General features: G+C 40.0%; 1 protein-coding gene across 5 annotated transcripts in view; it reads right to left on the bottom strand.

The window, feature by feature from the left end:
• The window catches only part of LOC150085023 (ral GTPase-activating protein subunit alpha-1), a 529,619-nt gene that overhangs the window by 192,984 nt on the left and 317,697 nt on the right, over positions 1 to 18,938 (bottom strand). For all 5 annotated transcript variants that reach the window (XM_090376739.1, XM_090376741.1, XM_090376740.1 and 2 more), the window contains 2 exons: positions 7,808 to 7,933; positions 721 to 779 (listed from right to left, as the gene is read on the bottom strand). In XM_090376739.1, the coding sequence (XP_090232865.1) occupies positions 721 to 779; positions 7,808 to 7,933 (185 nt within the window). The remainder of the gene's footprint in view (positions 1 to 720; positions 780 to 7,807; positions 7,934 to 18,938) is intronic.

Genomic DNA, 18,938 nt, shown 5'->3' with positions numbered 1-18,938 from the left:
TTGGAGACTATTTAATTTCTTTCTTTTGCTAAATTGAGGGAAATGACACGTTTATGTGTGTGTGTAAGTGGAAAGAAGGTGGTGAGTGTCTTAAGCCAAACGCGGAAGGACCTGAAATGAAAGGAAATAGAAAAAGAATTGGCAATATGGGCTTTGGGTACTTGAGAAATTTTATGATGAAATGCGCCACTTGTAATCTTCCAAAGTGCCACAGGTTGGCCACCCCTGGTGTATACATTTGTGAGTGGTATGGCATTAATCCCATACCACTCAAATATTATAACATGACATCACATAAGATCATGACAAGTAACCATTATGATTTTAGTTTTACTAGAATGACAGATCTGAAAGAATAACAAGTTTGCAGAATCAAAATGTTAATCAGCACTTTTGCAAAGGAATCTTATAGCATCTTTAGAAGCTCAGGCTCAACCACACAAGAAAATGGCAAATTGGAGTCGTGACAAATCAAGTGGCAAAAGAAAATGCACAGACTCACAATCTATTTTCTAAATTCTATCTGAGCAATTATTTCTGGCCAAGAAGAGAGTATCCCTGCTTGCCCAATCTCTTTTTTTTTAATTTTTTTTTTTATCCTCCCTCATATGGATCTCTTACACTTCAAACATGTTTTTCCAAAAAAAAAAAACAATACAGTTATTTTTATTATTGGAATTTCTTTATACAGAAGACTTTTATATTAAAAGCTGTCATTACCTTGCAAGTCCAGCTGGTTCTCTTTTACCAGCCTTAAGTAATGTGCCAACAATATGGTCCTGAAAAAGAAAAGATTTATTAATACAAACAACTTAAAGTAAAAGCTTCTTCATTTGTTAGAACATATTCAGTTATATATAGAGCTTTATGATGAAACACTAAACTAAATTTAAAACAGTTCTATGCACAACACTGACTAACTAAAAATAGAAGTTTGACATGAATTTTTCTATCTTGAGGTAAAACAAAAATTGATGCTTTGATTAAATTGGTGTTTTTATATGATGTGACATTACTTTGCTAATGCTTCATATGTTTAATCTTCAAGAACTGAGCAAGGAGCTGAAAAGAATGGTGGACAGTGACCAGAATTTTTATCAACTGCACTGTTATTGGTGATAAAACGGATGTACAGCTATGACCTTGAAAAAAAATTCCAGTTGCCCCAGCAAGAGACAACAAGCTCACTGCATTAAAAAACAAAAGGCAGGTTCAGTCAACTGTGAAAACAATACTGCTTGTTTTTTTTTTTTTCAACACTTAGGGTATTGTTCATTATGAATCTATTCAGAATGGTTGTCCGATTATAAACCAGGCCTATTATAATGAAGTCCTGATTCAGGGTAGAACACGAACAGCAGTTTGAAAATAATAATTAGTTTTTTTCATTTATTAGCAGGCAGGCCAAAGACAGTTTTCTCCACTGTGAAAATGCTCCTGTACAAACTACACTACCCATTTAAGAATTCTTCCCCCACCCCCCAAAGTAGTATCCCATCTTACATATTTATCGAACCTTGCTTCTTTGTGATTTTTTTTTCTCTTCCCAAACTTTAAATGAAGTTGAAAGGACAAAAATTTGATGATATTCCAAGTAACTAACAAAAGGCAACAGCAGAACTCAACTTGTTTACAACTGAAGACTTCTAGTGATGCTTCTGAAAGTGGCAGAGATGTGGGTAACACATGCACATCATTAGGAAGAAACTACTTTGAAAGGAAAGCCCTCATAAAAACGTTTTATATACCCACATTTTTTTCAGAAAATTAAAACTCTTTGAACTTTTTTTTTTTTTTTTTTTTATCAGACTTCATATACATTCCAAAAGGGAAAAACAATGAAAGATCCTTTTCTTACCTCCATAACTGTTAGTGAAGGGATTCTGAATGAAACTAACTCCATGTAAAGTTAAACATAAAGTGAGGTCAATATAGTGCTCTTAGATCATTACTTCAAAGGAAAAGCCATGCATCTCAAATCACAACTGCAGCTTACGTTATAATGAGAATAACTTTCAATTCTTACTATTGACCAAATACATGACAAAAAAGTGAAATAAGCTCCATTACAGGTGTATTATATTTATAAAAGGCCATCAGCATGTATTTCAGGATGAAAAACGTGAAATACTGTTGCTTGTGCATCTACTGTTGTGTGTGTGTGTGTGTGTGTGTGTGTGTGTGTGTGTGTGTGTGTGTGTGTGTGTGTGTGTGTGTGTGTGTGTGTGTGTGAGTTTTCATTCGTTATATTATAATGTAGCAATTATAATTTATTATATCTACAAAGATTTAATACTGGGGATGGCCCCGGGTGCCAAGCGATTGTGACTGAGCGATTTCTCTGTGCTCTTACTGTGATTTCTCAAAAGTGATTTTAGTTATTTTGCGTTCTTGATGTTAATAAATCTATTCATTTAAAAACAGCTCTTGTTACAAAAACACTTGTACAGAGCAAGAAAGGAAAGGCACCTTTCTTTATTTTTTCTAGTTTACTACTAACCACTTACTACTTTTCGCTTGGTCACACCAGGCACTGCTCCTGCCTCCCCGTGGCGGGGCCAGTAACCTTGGCAGAAAAGTTCATCTGCCAGGGGCTAAGAGGAGCCAACATGGAACAAAGTATGTTTCCAACTTTAGAGCCGTCGAGCTGTCGGCCAAACACAGAAAATGACCATGATTCGTCGCAAGCAAAGAGGTTGAAAACCAATCCCTCGGCGACAGACTTACCTGCATTCTTAATTATGCACTCACTATCTGACCAGCCTCTTAATAAGCTATCCCCTTTTTTAATCCAAAAACACCTGGAAAGTATTGCAGGGTCTCCCAAGACGGTTAAGAGACTGCAATCAGGGGACTTACTTATTGAAACTATAAATGGCACACACTCTGAAAAATTACTAAAAAAGACAACTTTCGCTGGTATTCCAGTGAAAGTAACTCCACATGCAACCCTAAATACATCAAAGGGTGTAATATCTAGTTGGGACCTGATGAATGTGACAGAGGAAGAAATTAAAGAAGAGCTTCAGGAACAAAATGTAATTGCTGTAAAAAGAATTATGATAAAAAAAGACAATATTCTCACACCTACCAGAAATATCATTCTTACATTCAACAGTCCAAGCCTACCCTCATCAGTAAAAGCTGGATATCTACTTTGCCGCACTCGTCCTTTCATACCCAATCCGTTGAGATGTTATAAATGCCAGAAGTATGGCCACTCTCAAACAACATGCAGAAGCAACCCAGTTTGTCCCAACTGTGGTTCCTCCGATCACATTCAAAGTGATTGTTCGGTGAAAGAAATGATCTGTCCCAACTGCAAAGGCAACCATCCGGCCTACTCTAAGACATGTGAGAGGTGGAAAACAGAGAAAAAAAATTGTGAAATATAAAGTTGAAAACAGAGTTAGTTATCAGGAGGCTAGAAAATTAATTGCACCGAGTATACCTAACCATACCTATGCCAATATTACAAAAAAATATCAAACCATTGCCACACAAACCGATGTTACCGTTCCTTCAAACACTTCCATCTCTGACTGGGCTCGGGCTGTCCTCTCTCAGCAACAGTCCAGTGCCGTTAAGCACTCAGACCAAGCAAATAATACGCCTCTCACAATACCAGCAAAATCTCAATCTCCGCCAGTGAATGCCACTACAAATAATGATAGTTTGACTTTGAAAAAGATTATCCAGGACAAATCGATGGAGGCAGAGTATCCATCCAAACAGGAAGATCCAATTCTGGAAATATTTGCTGAAGAAGAGATGGACACTGGTCGCCCTTCCTTTCCGAAAAGAGACAAACCAAAGCCAGAACGCCATAAGACAGTCACGTCAGGTACAGCTTCTTCCTCTAAATTCAAATAATGTCTAACATCTTGCAATGGAATTGCAGAGGCTTTCATGGAAACATTGACGACATCCGTTATTTAATTAATCGCTACTCTCCAGTTGGTTTCTGCCTGCAAAAAACTCCTATTTAACTCCTCAAATTTCCATTTCCATCAAAAACTACTTGGTCTATAGACGAGATCGGAATACGTCCGATTGTGCTCGAGGTGGTGTAGCTATTTTAATTAGTACAAGGATTCCAGCTAAGCAAATTACTCTCCAAACCCAAATCGAAGCTGTCGCTGTGCGTCTGATTACTCAAACTGCATTAACTCTAGTCTCGGTTTATCTCCCACCAAACCATGCTTACTCTTATAATGATCTTAAAGAACTTTTATTGCAGCTACCCTCCCCTATCTGCCTGCTAGGGGATTTCAATGGCCACCACCCTTTATGAGGTTCATCTAAACTAGACAGACGCGGCAGATTGAAACTTTACTGGAAAAAGAAAACCTCACTCTTCTTAACAGTAGCTCGCGCACCCATATACAGTTACCTAATGGACAGACCTCTGCCATTGACCTATCGATTTGCTCCCCGATACTATTTTCAGCTATGCAATGGTCCACTCTGGATGATCCCATGGGCAGTGACCATTTTCCAATTGTTTGTAATCTGTTGACTACACAACCACCATTAGATGAACCCTGCAGGAAATGGAAATTCTCTAAAGCCAATTGGGCCAAATTTCAATCAGCAATCACTCTTGACAAAAAAACTATTCAATTACAGCCCATAGATGAAGTTACTGATTATATTACATCCGGTCTTTTAGTTGCAGCTAAGTACTCAACTCCATTATCAAATCCCCCGTCCCGACGGCATTTCAACTACTGGTGGAACGAAGAGTGCACAAAAGCAAAGAAGGAAAAAAATAAAGCATTTAATTTATTCCGTCGATCTCCAACCACAGCTAATCTAATTAGATACAAGAAACTAAGGGCAAAGGCGCGTTACATTCAAAAGCAGGCCAAGAAAGATTCTTGGACTAGGTTCACATCGACTATCAATAGAAACACTGACTCCAGACTAATATGGAAAAAAATTAGGCAGCTTTCTGGAAGTTTCCAACTGTTTCTTCCCCAATTCTCTCCTGCAATGGGCAAGAACTCTCTGCTCCTCTAGATATAGCCAATGCCTTGGGCAAAAACCTTTGCTCAAATATCGGCTGCATCAAATTACACTCCAAAATTCCAGAAAATTAAGACCGCCACCGAACAGAGACCTATCAACTTTCGAACCTCACTATCACTTCCCTATAATCAGCCTCTGCAATACTGTGAACTTTTACAGGCCATCAGAACAACACGAAACAGTGCCCCTGGGCCAGATGGCATATATTATGTCATGCTGCAGCATCTCTATGACAAAAACTTACAACTGCTTCTAATCTTTTTTAACCAGATCTTCCTGGAAAATATTTATCCAACCTCTTGGCACCATGCTACAGTTTTGGCATTTTTGAAACCTGGAAAAGATCCCTCCAATTCTAATAGTTACAGACCAATATCTGTCAAGTTGCCTTGGTAAAATTCTGGAAAAAATGATCCATAGTCGACTCACTTGGATCATTGAAACTCAACATCTATTGAGTAATTGTCAACATGGGTTTTGCAAAAACAGGTCATCCCTAGATCTGATGATCAAGGCAGAATCTGAAATTCGCAATGCCTTTGTGAAAAACGAACACCTCGTCATGGTCTCCATTGATATAGAGAAGGCATTTGATACTACCTGGCGGTATGGCATTCTCAGTGACCTATATAATCTTGGTCTACGAGGCAACCTACCCATATTTATTAGGAACTTCTTGAAGAGCCGATCTTTCCAGGTGAGATATCAAAATTCCCTTTCTGCTACATTCTCGCAGGAAGAAGGAGTACCGCAAGGATCAGTTTTGAGTGCAACATTGTTTGCCCTTAGAATTGATTCCATTACAAAAGTACTCCCAAATACTGTAGAGGCTTACCTGTACGCTGATGATCTCGCTATTTCTTGCCATTCTTAGAACATGAGATCTATCGAAAGGCAATTGCAGATGTCCCTCAATAAAGTTCAAAAGTGGGCTGAGCTCAATGGATATCGTCTTTCCCAACAGAAAACAGTTGTGATCCACCTTTGCTGTCAACACAAACTGCATGCAGATCCTGAACTTCAGATTTCAAATTCCACCATTCCGATTGCCAGCAATATGAAATTCTCGGGACTAATCCTGGACAGTAAGCTCAATTTCTTTGAGCATGTTAAATTAATACATACTGCCTGTCTTAAAAAGATCAACATGCTAAGAGCTTTATCTGCCCTCTCTTGGGGAGCAGATCGTACAACTTTGCTGCTCCTATATAGAGCACTGATTAGATCCCGTTTAGATTATGGTGCTCCAGTTTATGATTCTGCCCGAAGAAGTGTGCTACGCTGGCTGGATCCTATTCAACATAATGTACTGCGGATTGCAATTGGTGCATACAGGACATCTCCAACTCAGAGCCTATACATTGAAGCTCATGAGCCCCCTTTGCATCTTCGTAGAAAAATGTTATTACTTAAATATGCAGCCAAAATACAAACTTGCTATTCGCATCCTATTCAGCCATACCTTTTTAATCAACCACTGGTTAATCTCTACAGAAATGAACCAAGTAAAATCCAACCAGCTGGCCTACGGCTCCTTGAAATATCACAGAACTGGAATGTTCCTCTCCACAATAGGCAACAGATAAAGAATTACTCTCATCCACCATGGACTACCTTTCCTCAACTGACCTGTGATACCTATTTTCTTCAATGGGGAAAGAATTGTCTACCGGCTGTGACTATGCAACAACTCCATGCTAGCCATATTCAAACCTATGCTGACATATACGGATGGTTCCAAATCTCTGTCAACAGTTGGAGCAGCAGCAGTGTTTCCCTCTGCTATCATATCAGCTTCTCTTCCACCTGGGTATAGCAACTTTTCAGCAGAACTGTATGCAATACAATTAGCTCTAGAAAATTTGACTCTACATCCATCTGCAAAATATATAGTTTATACTGACTCTCTCAGCTCAATTAAAGCAATGCAGAATACATCACAAAAGAATCACAATATTTTAATGAAAATCAGGAGTTTGTTATTTCAGATTTATCACCGTCAACAACTAGTGAAGTTTTGCTGGATTCCAGCACATTTAGGCATAAAAGGAAATGAAGTGGCTGATACATCTGCCAAAAGTCCAAGTTCAGACCTAACTTCTGTCCCTATTCCAGCGCCCGATTATAATATCTTAATTCAAGCAGCATGCATTGCACAGTGGACAGAATTATGGCATAACCAAAGGAATAACAAACTTTTCCAGCTGAAACAATACCCAAATTTCTAGCACTCCAGCAATCAGACAGTGCGGCGGGAAGAAGTGGTACTCACACGAATGAGAATAGGACACACCCATCTGACTCACCTCCATCTACTAATGGGCGATGATCCTCCTCAGTGTCCACACTGCTTAGAACATCTAACAGTCAAACACATTCTGATTGACTGTCCACAGTATCAACAACATCGAGCTGCAATATTTCAAAATCTGGCAAATCGTCGAGAACCACTGACATTATATCATGTCGTTGGAGAGGACGCAAGTGTTAACGAACTTTTCTGCTTTCTAAAACAAATTGGAGTGTATCATCTTATATAATAGGCTTAAAAACTGAAACTAATTTAAACTAGATTATTTTATAATACTCCTAGGAATAGGCGCACTATAGCCATAGCAGCTAATGCACCAATAAACAACCATACCACACACAATACTGGGGATATTAAGTTTTCAGAGGTCACTGTAATCTTAACAAAATTATGATTACATAATTATTCCTAACATTTTCAGCTCAAAGTAAAATTTAAAAATATAAAACTGTTTAATATATTTACTTTAGCATCTCTGCAAGTCATTGAAGTCAGACTGGAAGCACTAGGCTGTAAAACAGGAAGCTCTTTATAAATATTTGGAAAACAAACCAGAGCTCCAAGAATAGATACTGCTTCAGTTCTTGGCACCTGAAAATAATAAAAACATCCTTTACCTGTCAGTTCAGGGTACTAGCAATACTTTCCACAACACCGGTCATTAATTCGATTGATATTTCTTAACACATTATCTTATCATATATAAAATTAGGAGAAAAAATAAACTAAAATAACCAGAATTGCTTCAAAGTATAATATTAATATATACTAAATCAAATATAGACACGTAAATGGTATTATTCAACTCCATTAGAGGTGCTGTCTGCAAAATTCAGAGTTGGCATAAGAAAATTTAAGTTGGTACATCTCTATTCAAAAAGATCAACAAATATATCTACACATCCAGCAGTCAGAGAAAACTAAAAAAAAAAAAAAAAAAAAAAGCCTGCACAGTACAGTGTCCATGGGTAGGGTCAGGAAGTTGTGGGAAACTACAGGTAGTTTCCCACATGTACACTGTGAAGAAATACAGTACTATTGCAAATGACAGAAAAGTGTCATGTGTTGTACATATAGTATTTTGTTGGGTTCTGGCAATTGGCTGCAGGGCTCTGTGTGACCCAACATTTTTTTTTATGAAAACCCCAAACATGAGAGGTATTAGAACCTATAGTACTTAGTACCATGCTTGGGTTGGAGGTTGAGAAGACGAAAGAAGATATTTGTTGACATTAGACTTCAACTTCTGTAGACTGTAATTTTCAGGAAATACGTATGAAGGAAGGTTGTTCCAGAAAACGGCAGTTGAATGAATAAACGAGGAAGATGAAAAGTCGGTTCCGTGAGTTTTAAGTTGGACAGTAAATGGATGTTGGCTGGTGGCAGCACACGTTTGGACTGTTTTGAAAGGGAGAGTGGGAATTATAGAAGCCAATTCAAAAGAAGAGTGCCCATAGAAGTATCTGTAGAAAAGGCATGCAGGAAAAACAGTACACCTATGAGACAGAGAGTGGAGAGACTGTTAGAGAGGATTCATTAATTAACCTAACTGCCCTCTTCTGAATGGAATCTAGAAGTCTGAGAGAGGTTTTGGGGGCACCGACCCAGATGTGTGAACAATATTCCATGGTAGGCAGATTTGCGATATGTTCAGGGTGAACAGCTGTTTGGAAGAAAAGTAATGCCGGAACAGAAAAGTAATGCCTGATGATTGCTTTATACAGAGGGACAATCACGTCCTTTTCCCTGCTGGCAAAATTCCTATATATCATTGACAAAACCCCATGACCTGCCCTGGCAGCCTGTCTGTATAGCTCAGAAAATTTCATATCTGACTGCACAATTACTCCCAGGTCGTTTTCATTTTCAACCACCTTAAGTGTAGTACCACACAGTTGGTAAGTTTCTCTGGGGTTACTTCTACCCATATGCAGTACTTTGCATTTGTCAATGTTAAACTTCAGTTGCCACTTCTTAGCCCATCTGGCCAAATTATCTAGATCCTGTTGCAGTAGCACATTGCCATTACTGTCATTAACAACACTGCCAACCTTTGTATCATCTGCAAACTTCGACATTAAGCCTGATATACCTTCATCAATATCATTGATAAATATACAAAACAACAGTGGACCCAACAACAAACCCTGTGGGACTCCACTAATAACATTAGTCCATGAAGAGCAGCACCCATTGATTACCACCCCCTGTCTTCTCCCACTTAACCATCCTTTTATCCATTGTAGCAACTTACCCTTAATACCATTCTGCTCCAATTTGTACAATAGTCTTCTATGTGCAACAGTGTCAAAAGCTTTCCTGAAATCCAAATATATGATATCAAAATTATTTTTTGCATCCAGTTCCTTTGTAACCACATCATAATATCCTACCAAATTTGTCAGACAAGACTTTCCCTTAACAAACCCATGCTGTGTGTGAATTATTGCTGCAGTCTTGTCTAGATGATCCTGCAATGCGTCTTTAATCAGTGACCTCCATTATTTTACCCAGAACAGAAGTTAAACTAACTGGTCTGTAATTACTTGTGTCACCCTTCGATTCCCCCCCCCTTTGTGAATTGGGGATACATTTGCACATCTCCAGTCCGTGGGACCCTCCCGAGTCCAAGGATGCTCTCATAATTATGGCTAAGGGTTTGCTTAGTTGCTTTGCCGCCTCCTTTAATATAACTGGATAGATCCCATCTGCCCCAGGTGCTTTTCTTATGTTTAACTTCAACAATTTCTCCTCCACTTTGCTCCCAGTTATTACAAAATCATTAAGTACCCTGCTACAATTTGATAACCATCTGCCATTTTCAAGCCTTAATAATTCCTCATATGTGAATGTAGATGAAAAATACTCATTCAGTTTGTTTGCTATCTGAGCAGGATTATCAACAGTTGAACCATCAATATCAAGTGCACCAATCAGATTCATCCCCTTCCTTTTAGAGTTTATATAAGTAAAGAAATCCTTGCTGTTTTTCTTAGCATCTTTTGCCAAGGATTTCTCGTAATCTGCCTTAGCCTGCCTAACCTCCTTTGTGACCTGATTACAGACTAGTTTATATCTGCCATAGGCTTCTGAGTAATTGCAATGGGACGATAATCACAATTTTTAGGAACTCGCTGGATATGAGCAAATTTCCAAGCAGAAGGAAAAACATCTTTAAAATAAGAAAGTGAAAAAAGGCGGCAAAGAACAGGAGTAAGTTCAGGAGCACAAGTTTTGAGAACAACTGGAGAAATACCACAAGGACCTGGAGCTTTCTTAGCATCAAGATTCGTCAAAATCCTTCTGGTATCCTTTTGACGGAAGACCACAGGAGGCATCGAATGGAGCGTGTTGGGAATGGTGGGAGATGTTTTACCAAGATCATTAATACATGAGTTGGAAGGAAAATGAGATGTTAATAGGTCAGCTTTATCCTTGGCTGAAGTGACAACAGAAGCATTTGGTTTTGACAGAGGTGGGGGCAGAGATGGGCAAAATTTGTGACCAATAGCTTTGACAAGAGACCAGAATGCTCGGCTACCATTAGGGCAAGAAGCAAGTTTTCTACTCTTAGCCTGTTCAAAATATAGTTTGAACTGTAATAACTGCTTTACAATTGTTGCGAGCTTTGGTGTACGCAGAAAATGAAACTGAAGAATTGGAAACAAGCCAATTACGATAAGCAACGTTCTTCTCTTGAACAGCCTTAGCACATTTATTCGAAAACCAAGGTTTATATAAAGGACGAGATTTTAAAGTGGAGTGTAGAATAAATGATTCAATTCCTACAAGAATAATTTCATTGACATGATCTGAGCAAACATTAATATCAGAAGTTTTGAAACAGTAATCCGAACAAGGAAAAGAAATCTTGCAGGTCATCCCATTTTGATTTCTTGTAATACCAAACAGTACGAGGTTAGGAACAGCCATGAGATAAAGGCTCCATTGGATAAGAGAAAATCACCAAATTGTGATCTGAGGTGCCTAAAGGACTACTCACTTCAACCATGCACTTAGAAGAGTTGTTTGTGAGAAAAAGATCAAGTGTGTTGGCTGTATGGTTATGATTGTCTGGTATTCTTGTAGGTAAATGAATAATCTGTGCAAGGTCATTAGTTACTGCAAAACGCTCAGCATCTTGACCAGCTGGGTCGGTGTGACTAGAAAACGGAAGCCAGCTGGAGTTGTGAACATTAAAATCACCAAGGAAAATTACCCCACTGTTAGGAAAGTTGGACTGGAGAAATATATATATAATCTTTATTGTATACAAACATGGTATATACAATAGACCCTTCACAGCAGCAATGCCAGGGGTTTTACATTGGCTGGTGGACAATAATAGCCTTGGGGAGACGGGGCCCACATCGAAGTTCGGGCTCATCCCCCAGAGCCAACAATAAAATAGAATCAGTGTCAGATTGTTTACAGGATATATGCTTTTGACAGTATTTACAATGAAATAATAAAGATATTCACATTTACATTATGTTATGTTAATATTTATATTCATAAAGATATTCTTCACTTTATTTACAACACATTCATAAAGACATCGTGCTTTGAACATTATTTACAATATATTGGGCATTATTATGCTGCCCTTATCAATGTGCACTTTGCCTGGCCATGGCCAGGCTCTTAAGGATCTCTCTTCGGTACCTCCGATCCTTCACAAACCTACAGAGGTCGCCGTCAATTGAAAGGATTGTGGGGAGCATCTCCCTGGGGAGAAAGCGGTCACTGAGTGCTAGTCTGTTATAGTGAGCTGTGAGCGTGGGAGCTGACCTCAGGGTAGAGGGATCCTCAGGGTAGAGGGATCCTCCAGCCACACAGTTCCCAGATGCTTGGCTCCGAGACCATTCCGGTTGTCATCTTGACAGTGAGAACAAGGCGTTTTTCAAATACAAGATTTGGAAGTCGGGCAAAATGAAGTGACGTCGCCATCACAGTTGTCCTTTGCTGGGGTGGACGACGATGTTTTTGCATGATCCAACGAAGGAGCCAGTATTCGGTGGAGTACACGCGCTTGATGTTGGTAGGGGCCGCGGACCCCCCAATTTCCGAGGCATACAGTACGACGGAGTATACTGAGGTGTATACGTACCGACGAGTCACATCCAGATCCCTAACGTGGAGCAGTTGTTGTTTTGTGGTCCAGCGCATTTGACAGAATTTTGCTGTGAGCTTGTCAATGTGGGGGTTGAAGCTCAGTTTATAGTCGAAGACGACTCCCAAGTCTGTATGCATCTTGACCACTGGGATGGGAATGCCGTCTAGAGAGGCTTGGATTTCAGTGGGTTGGTGCTTCAGAGAAAAGACCATTTGGGCTGATTTGGCGGGGTTAATGAGGAGGCCAAATTTATGGAGATAGGATCCTAAGTCGTGTAACTTTTCACAGATCTTTTTATTGATGTTCGAGAGATGTTCGCCGGGGTTAATCTGAGTATATATTTTAATATCATCGGCATAGCAGAGTATGTCTTCTCTCTGTTGCACAAACGGAATAATAATTGCGGTGAATAATGCTCCGGAGAGAACTCCGCCTTGGGGAACTCCCGCAGTGATCTTTCTCCAGATTGTGTGTTGATCCACTTTGAGAAGAATGGTTCTGTCAGAGAGCAGGGCTGTGATAAACCACAACATGTCACCTTTTATGTAGAAGTGGTTTTCTAGGAGGTGAACAAGTGAGGGGATACTGATGGAGTCGAAGGCAGCTTCCAGGTCGATGTAGGTGACAGAAAGCTCTGCTTTCGCTTCTAGTGCACTGAGAATGGTGTTGGTTATCGATGTTAAATTGGTGACTGTGGATCTACCTGGAATGCCATAGTGAATCTGTGGGGGTTTGTGAGGCATGATTTGATTGATGATGGTGGAAAGTAATGTCTTCTCCATGAGCTTCAAGAGGCTGGAAGAATGAGAGATTGGCCTGAACTGTTTAATGAGGGTTGCAGATTGGCATTTAGGGTGTGGCCTCACAGTATATCTGTTCCAGAGAGGGGGAAAGTATTGTTGCGTTAATACACGGTTAAAAATTGATAGTAGAGGACCGATTATAAACGAGCTAAGACATTTAATCATGAATTGTGGCACAAGATCGGGGCCTGCAGTTGCAGTGGGTGGCAATCCATTTATAGCAGTTATAATGCTGCTTCCTGGTGATGCGAACGGTGGCGAGCATATCAGTAGGGATGTCGTTGATGGGTAAGTTGCTCAGGTGCATCGGGGCCACACTGTTTGAGAACCGTGCAACGTGGTCCATCCACAGTTCAAGGTCCAGTGCTTTAGGAATTCCTGTGTGCTGAGAGTCATAAAACGATTTGCCTTTTCGTAGGGTTGAATTTAAATGCTTTTTAATTGCAAATATTTTCTGACAGTTGAAAACTGCCCGGGCTCTGGAGAAGGCAATATGATCTTGAATAGCGCCTGATTCTTTCCATCTCTTATGCAGATTTTGTTTTTGTTGAAAGCTGTTGTTCAGTGCTGGTGTCCACCAAGCTCTCGAACGGGGAGTGATGCAGACAGTCTTTGTAGCACCATAACTTGCAATGGTTCGAATCCATCTGGTCATGAGGTCCACAGCTAGCTCGAGATCACAATTATTGAGAGCCTCCCAAGGTATTGAGGATGCAGCTTCGAGACATCGTGATGGATCAATGAATTTGGGTGCTGTGATGTCTTTTTTCTTTTTTGGGCTTTGGATATCAAAGTTAGGTGCGGCTAAGTGCAGGAGTATGGCAATGGGTTCATGATCGGATTGAAATAGGTTTTGAGGACTGTCTTCGAGGTCGCATGGTGCTGAAGAGAACATTAGATCCAAGAGATTAGATCCTCTCGTGGGGTGGCAGTTAAGTAGGCCGATACCCAATGAATCCATACTTCTAATGAGTTTCCTACTAAGATGTGTGAGAGTAGGTGGAAGATTGAAATCTCCACAAATAATGTGCTTAGCAGAGGCATGGAGGTGATTTACCAGCCAGTGGATCACATCTTCAATGATGTCACTGTTTGGGCCTGGTGGAATGTATACTGTTGCTATGTCTATCAGGTTGGCATTGAGCTTGAGGGATACCATAGCAGCTTCAAATGCAAGGGATTGGGTTACTACAGAATGTACCAATGAGAAGATAGTGGTATTATAGAATATTGCGACTCCCCCACCTCTACGATCCTCTCTGGAGGAACTGAGCATCTGGTACCCAGCCTGAGGAGCACAGGCAAGGGAGTCCCGCCCGTTCCCAAGCCACGTTTCGGCAATGCAGAGAATATCAAAGGTTTTAGAGAGGAGAAGCTGTTCGACAGTGTCTAGCTTGTTACAAATACTCCTTGCATTTTGATAGACAATTCGAATGGTGGTAGCCATAGTAACTAGAGTTAGTACAGGTGGCAGGTCTCTTTTTAAGGTTCGCACTGGTCTACTGTGCATTGCCATGTGTACAGGGATATTCTTTACAGGTCTGAAGCTCTGGGGATTATCATTATAATCTGCTGAGAGTTGGATTGAATGATATGTAGACAGTTTGTTTCCTATGGTAAGTTTGTTCTCAGTGAAGTTATTTGATTTCTCATGAGTTTTGTTGGCTTGGGAGCTTGGTAGTGCTATTGCGTTTGATGTTGATGGTTTATTGCGGTCCTTGGCTTCTGATCTAGGAAGGATTTGATGAGGGTTCCAGGGGGCCATAGCCTTGGATCCAGTACGAAGCTCATCTTCTCTGGGTGGCAGGTGAGGATGAAAGAGGCATAAGTTGGATACCTGGTTCTTCTCTGTCTCACATCAATATTCATCCCATGTACTTCTGTAAACATGGCCTTAATGCTGTCTGGTTTAGTAGTCGGTTCCAGTCGAGATATAAAGATTCGACCACGAGTCTGAACTGCTGTGATATTGTACGAATTAGCACGAGTACCCTTAGAGGAAAGTTCTGTGGCATCTCTATTGCCGTGTCGTCTTCCATGTTCCATGTTCTGATATGTTGAATATGTCATCCGGGTTTCTTTTGAGTGAACATGTTTGTCGGTGAGAGATGCCAGGGAATAGAGGCTGCCTATGTGGCCTGCTGGTGGGATCTTTTGGTTATTCTCAGCATCTTTTTTGCCGGTGACTACTTCTGCAAATGTGGATCTTGTTGTACCCTTTCCAGTATGGATTGTCTCCTTTAACCTTTTAGATTTAGTAGTATTTTGGGTCGGTATTGTGGAGAGGGCCACCTGAGAGGCCTTTGCGTGGCTACCCCCAGTGTTGTTAGATGCAGGTTTGGGTGAGTTACAGTCATTCAGCCCTGTGTCTCTGCTATTAAGCTGATTATTATCTCCTTGTGTTATGGCTACCATTGGGCTAAGGGTGACAGGCATATGAGGCATTGCATTATACATAAATTGGGGAGTATAATTCCTTTTAGTTGGAATCATGTATCAATTCTACTTCTTGTGGCTTGTTTTCCGAGGTTCCCAGAGCCACGTTGTTGGATATACTATTTTCATTGGGAAAAAATAAAGTTGTTAGTTCACGCACTTGATTGGTTAGGAGATCTATTTCTTGTTTCATGTCATTGTTCTGTACACGAAGCTGCTGGTTCTCTTCAGATAAATTCTGCAGACTGTCAGAGATTGATGTGAATTTCCACATTATATTTTCCAGAAATTCTGCAGTTTGCATGTGGAACAATTTCATGTGTTCTGTACAGATGCCATCAATGTATTTCAGGAACCTGTTTTGCTCATCATTAAGGAGGTCACTTTCCCCTTGGCTTTCTTTCCTGCATTCCACAGGATTTTCATGTGTCGCGATGATTGGTTGTTGACTGCAGACCTTTGAGTCCATTTCACACTCCTGGTTAACCGCTACTGAGTCAGTTTGACTTGCAGCGTGAGTCTGACTAAAGTTTGATGTTTGGACGTTTGTTTGGTTATTTTCGATCTCCGTATCATTCTGGATATCCACATATTCCGTTGCATTTGTCATTTGTCCTTTACTTTCTTTGCAGAATGGGCAAATGTACTTTTGACGTCGCTGCTTGTTGAACCGCTTTATATCGCATTTGGTACAGGCCGTGCAGTAAAATTGCCGACATGACGTACATTGGATTACTGCTTCCTGATGATCCACTTTACAACAGAAGCACGTGGGGGGGCTTGTCGAAATTTCTGATTCTGCCATTCTTTGCCTTTAGGTTGAAATTTGTCTGACTAATTACTTTTCTGCGAAGAATTAAAACCGCTTGTATTTTAGGCGTTCTCTTGACGATGGTTTGCCTGTGGGGGTCGGAATAAGGATTAGTATTCTTACAACCACTGTATTTCTGCTGAGAGGGGAGGTTTTAAAGCTGAAAGAATAGGAGAGTTTAACGTACCCTGTGGGTTCAGCAGCGCAGGACTTTGCGACTTCTCAAGGTTGACCACGATGTCATCATATGCCTTTAGGGCACTATTGTTTGCTGGCTGTATACAGGTTAGAACTAATATAATGGAAGCAATAGCATAAAAAAGTATAAAACATGAAGTACCTGTTTGTTTAATGATGGAGATGATGGCTCATCGTGTTGGGCGGAAGAAGAGGAATCTATTGGTACTTGAATCATGCTGTACGGTCAAGGATAAGTAACTAAAACTTGCAATCTATGAAGAGCATAACCGAACACGACATACATCAACTCGCGCAAGCGCAGAAAGTCAAGCTGCAAAGAGAGGAAGTCAAAGAGCTCCAAGTGATTAGTGGAGTTGCGAGAATGGTAGAGACAACAGATGAATTTGATACAACGAGGTAGAGAGTTTTTAAGCCAGAGAAGATCGAAAAGAGGAGATTCCAAATTACCAAGTCTCTGGCAGGGAATATCGGAACGGACATATGCACAAGTACCACCTTTGAGACGAAAGAAATCATACAGAGAATAATTTGGGCAACTGAGATGAGCAGTAGTTGAATCAACCGATAACTGAGATTCTGTCAGAAAAAGTACGTGGGGTTTGGCAGACTGCAAGTGGAAATGGACATTGTTGAGATTAAATTGAGACCACATATATTTGTGAAATGAACTAGGTGGTGTTTGGGAGGTTTAGATCTTTTTGTAGATAAGCTTACTCTATTAGTTTGACAATTCATGGTGTATTCAATAGTAAGAAAAAGTGGGGAGACATGCTGTATGAAGTAATTAAATTTTTGGATATGGCGTACACATGGTAAGAATATACCCAGATCCTCGCCGTAACGTGGCCTCGACAATGCCCTGGACTACTTGGTAACAATAGCCGATAATGATGATCCCTGGGGCATGGTCCACATGGTGACCACTAACAAACTCCCCAGAGAAGAGGTAATTCTTTCCACAACAGCACCAAATGGCAAAGAATCATCAACATCATCTTGGATACAGTGTTCAAGACACCAGTCACCCCCAACTACCCAACAACAGATTAAGCTATGCTAAGAGAATGAAAAGTACCACATGCAAACAACAGAATTGCCATTCTTGTTGGAAGAACTCCATCTAGCATCCAACAGACTTAGAAACAGGAAATTGCCTGGAACAGACATGCTGGACCAGAGATTGTGAAAAAAGTTGTGGAATACACTCCGGCTATAATCTTTTCAACCACTGCCTCAAAAGAGGATGTTTTCCATCATCCTGGAAGACAGCAAACATCCAACTAATATTAAAAAACCCAAGCAAACCACAAGAACAACTAGACTCCTACTGGCACAAAGCGATACTTTCTTTATTAAGTAAACTATTTCAGCATCTTCTCCACCTTAGAATCAGCCAGCACTATACCAATGTGAACTTACAGTCATCGAATCACTATGGCTTCAAGAAAGGCTGCCCTAGAAATTATCATTATTGCTGCAAGGAACACAAACATGAAATACTTCCTGGTAATCTCTGTTGACATTTCCAGGGCGTTTGACTCATTCTAGTGGCCAAGCGTCCTCGGCAGACTTGCAGAAGCCAATCTACCATAACTTATTTTGCTGCATCAAGGATTACCTTTCACAGAGGAAGGTAATCACCATACTGCCAGGTTTCCAAACAGGTGCACAGAGGGTGTGCATTTATGAAAATTTCTTAATGATTCCCCCCCCCACGGTTACTTATCCCGTCTAGTTCATAAAATAAAATTTTTGTAATAATGGCTGCAGTAGTTATTTCATATTTATTTGATTTTGTATTTTCTGTTTTTCAATTTTATGCCAGCTTTTTGGATAAGAGAAATTTACAAATGTAAAACATAAAGCATGCTAAATACAGTGATCACATATTAAAATATGTATTTATAGAGTTTGTGGATTTGAACATATGGCATACACCCTGCAGTTATGCACACCTACTCTACAGCAGCTGGCAATCATTATACAGCACTATCAAAATTTCCTAATTTATTGATGATTACTAATATTTTCTTGGTTTTATAATAAATATTTGGTCCTTCTTATGTTTCCATAATGAAGTCTTGAAGCCATCTTCGGCTTTGTGAGTCTTAATATTTCATGCAATTAAAAAAGAGAATATCAAAAACAAGATAGATAAGTGATGTGATTTGCTTTTAAATTAGCAATTATAAAATATTAAAAGTTCATTATATTTTGCTAATTTGTATG

Source organism: Mastigoproctus giganteus, chromosome 6 (assembly GCF_048544385.1).
Source record: "Mastigoproctus giganteus isolate SK-2022 chromosome 6, ASM4854438v1, whole genome shotgun sequence".
Taxonomy (NCBI): domain Eukaryota; kingdom Metazoa; phylum Arthropoda; class Arachnida; order Uropygi; family Thelyphonidae; genus Mastigoproctus; species Mastigoproctus giganteus.
Note: the sequence above shows the minus strand (reverse complement) of the source record. Positions and strands in the feature narration are given on the sequence as shown.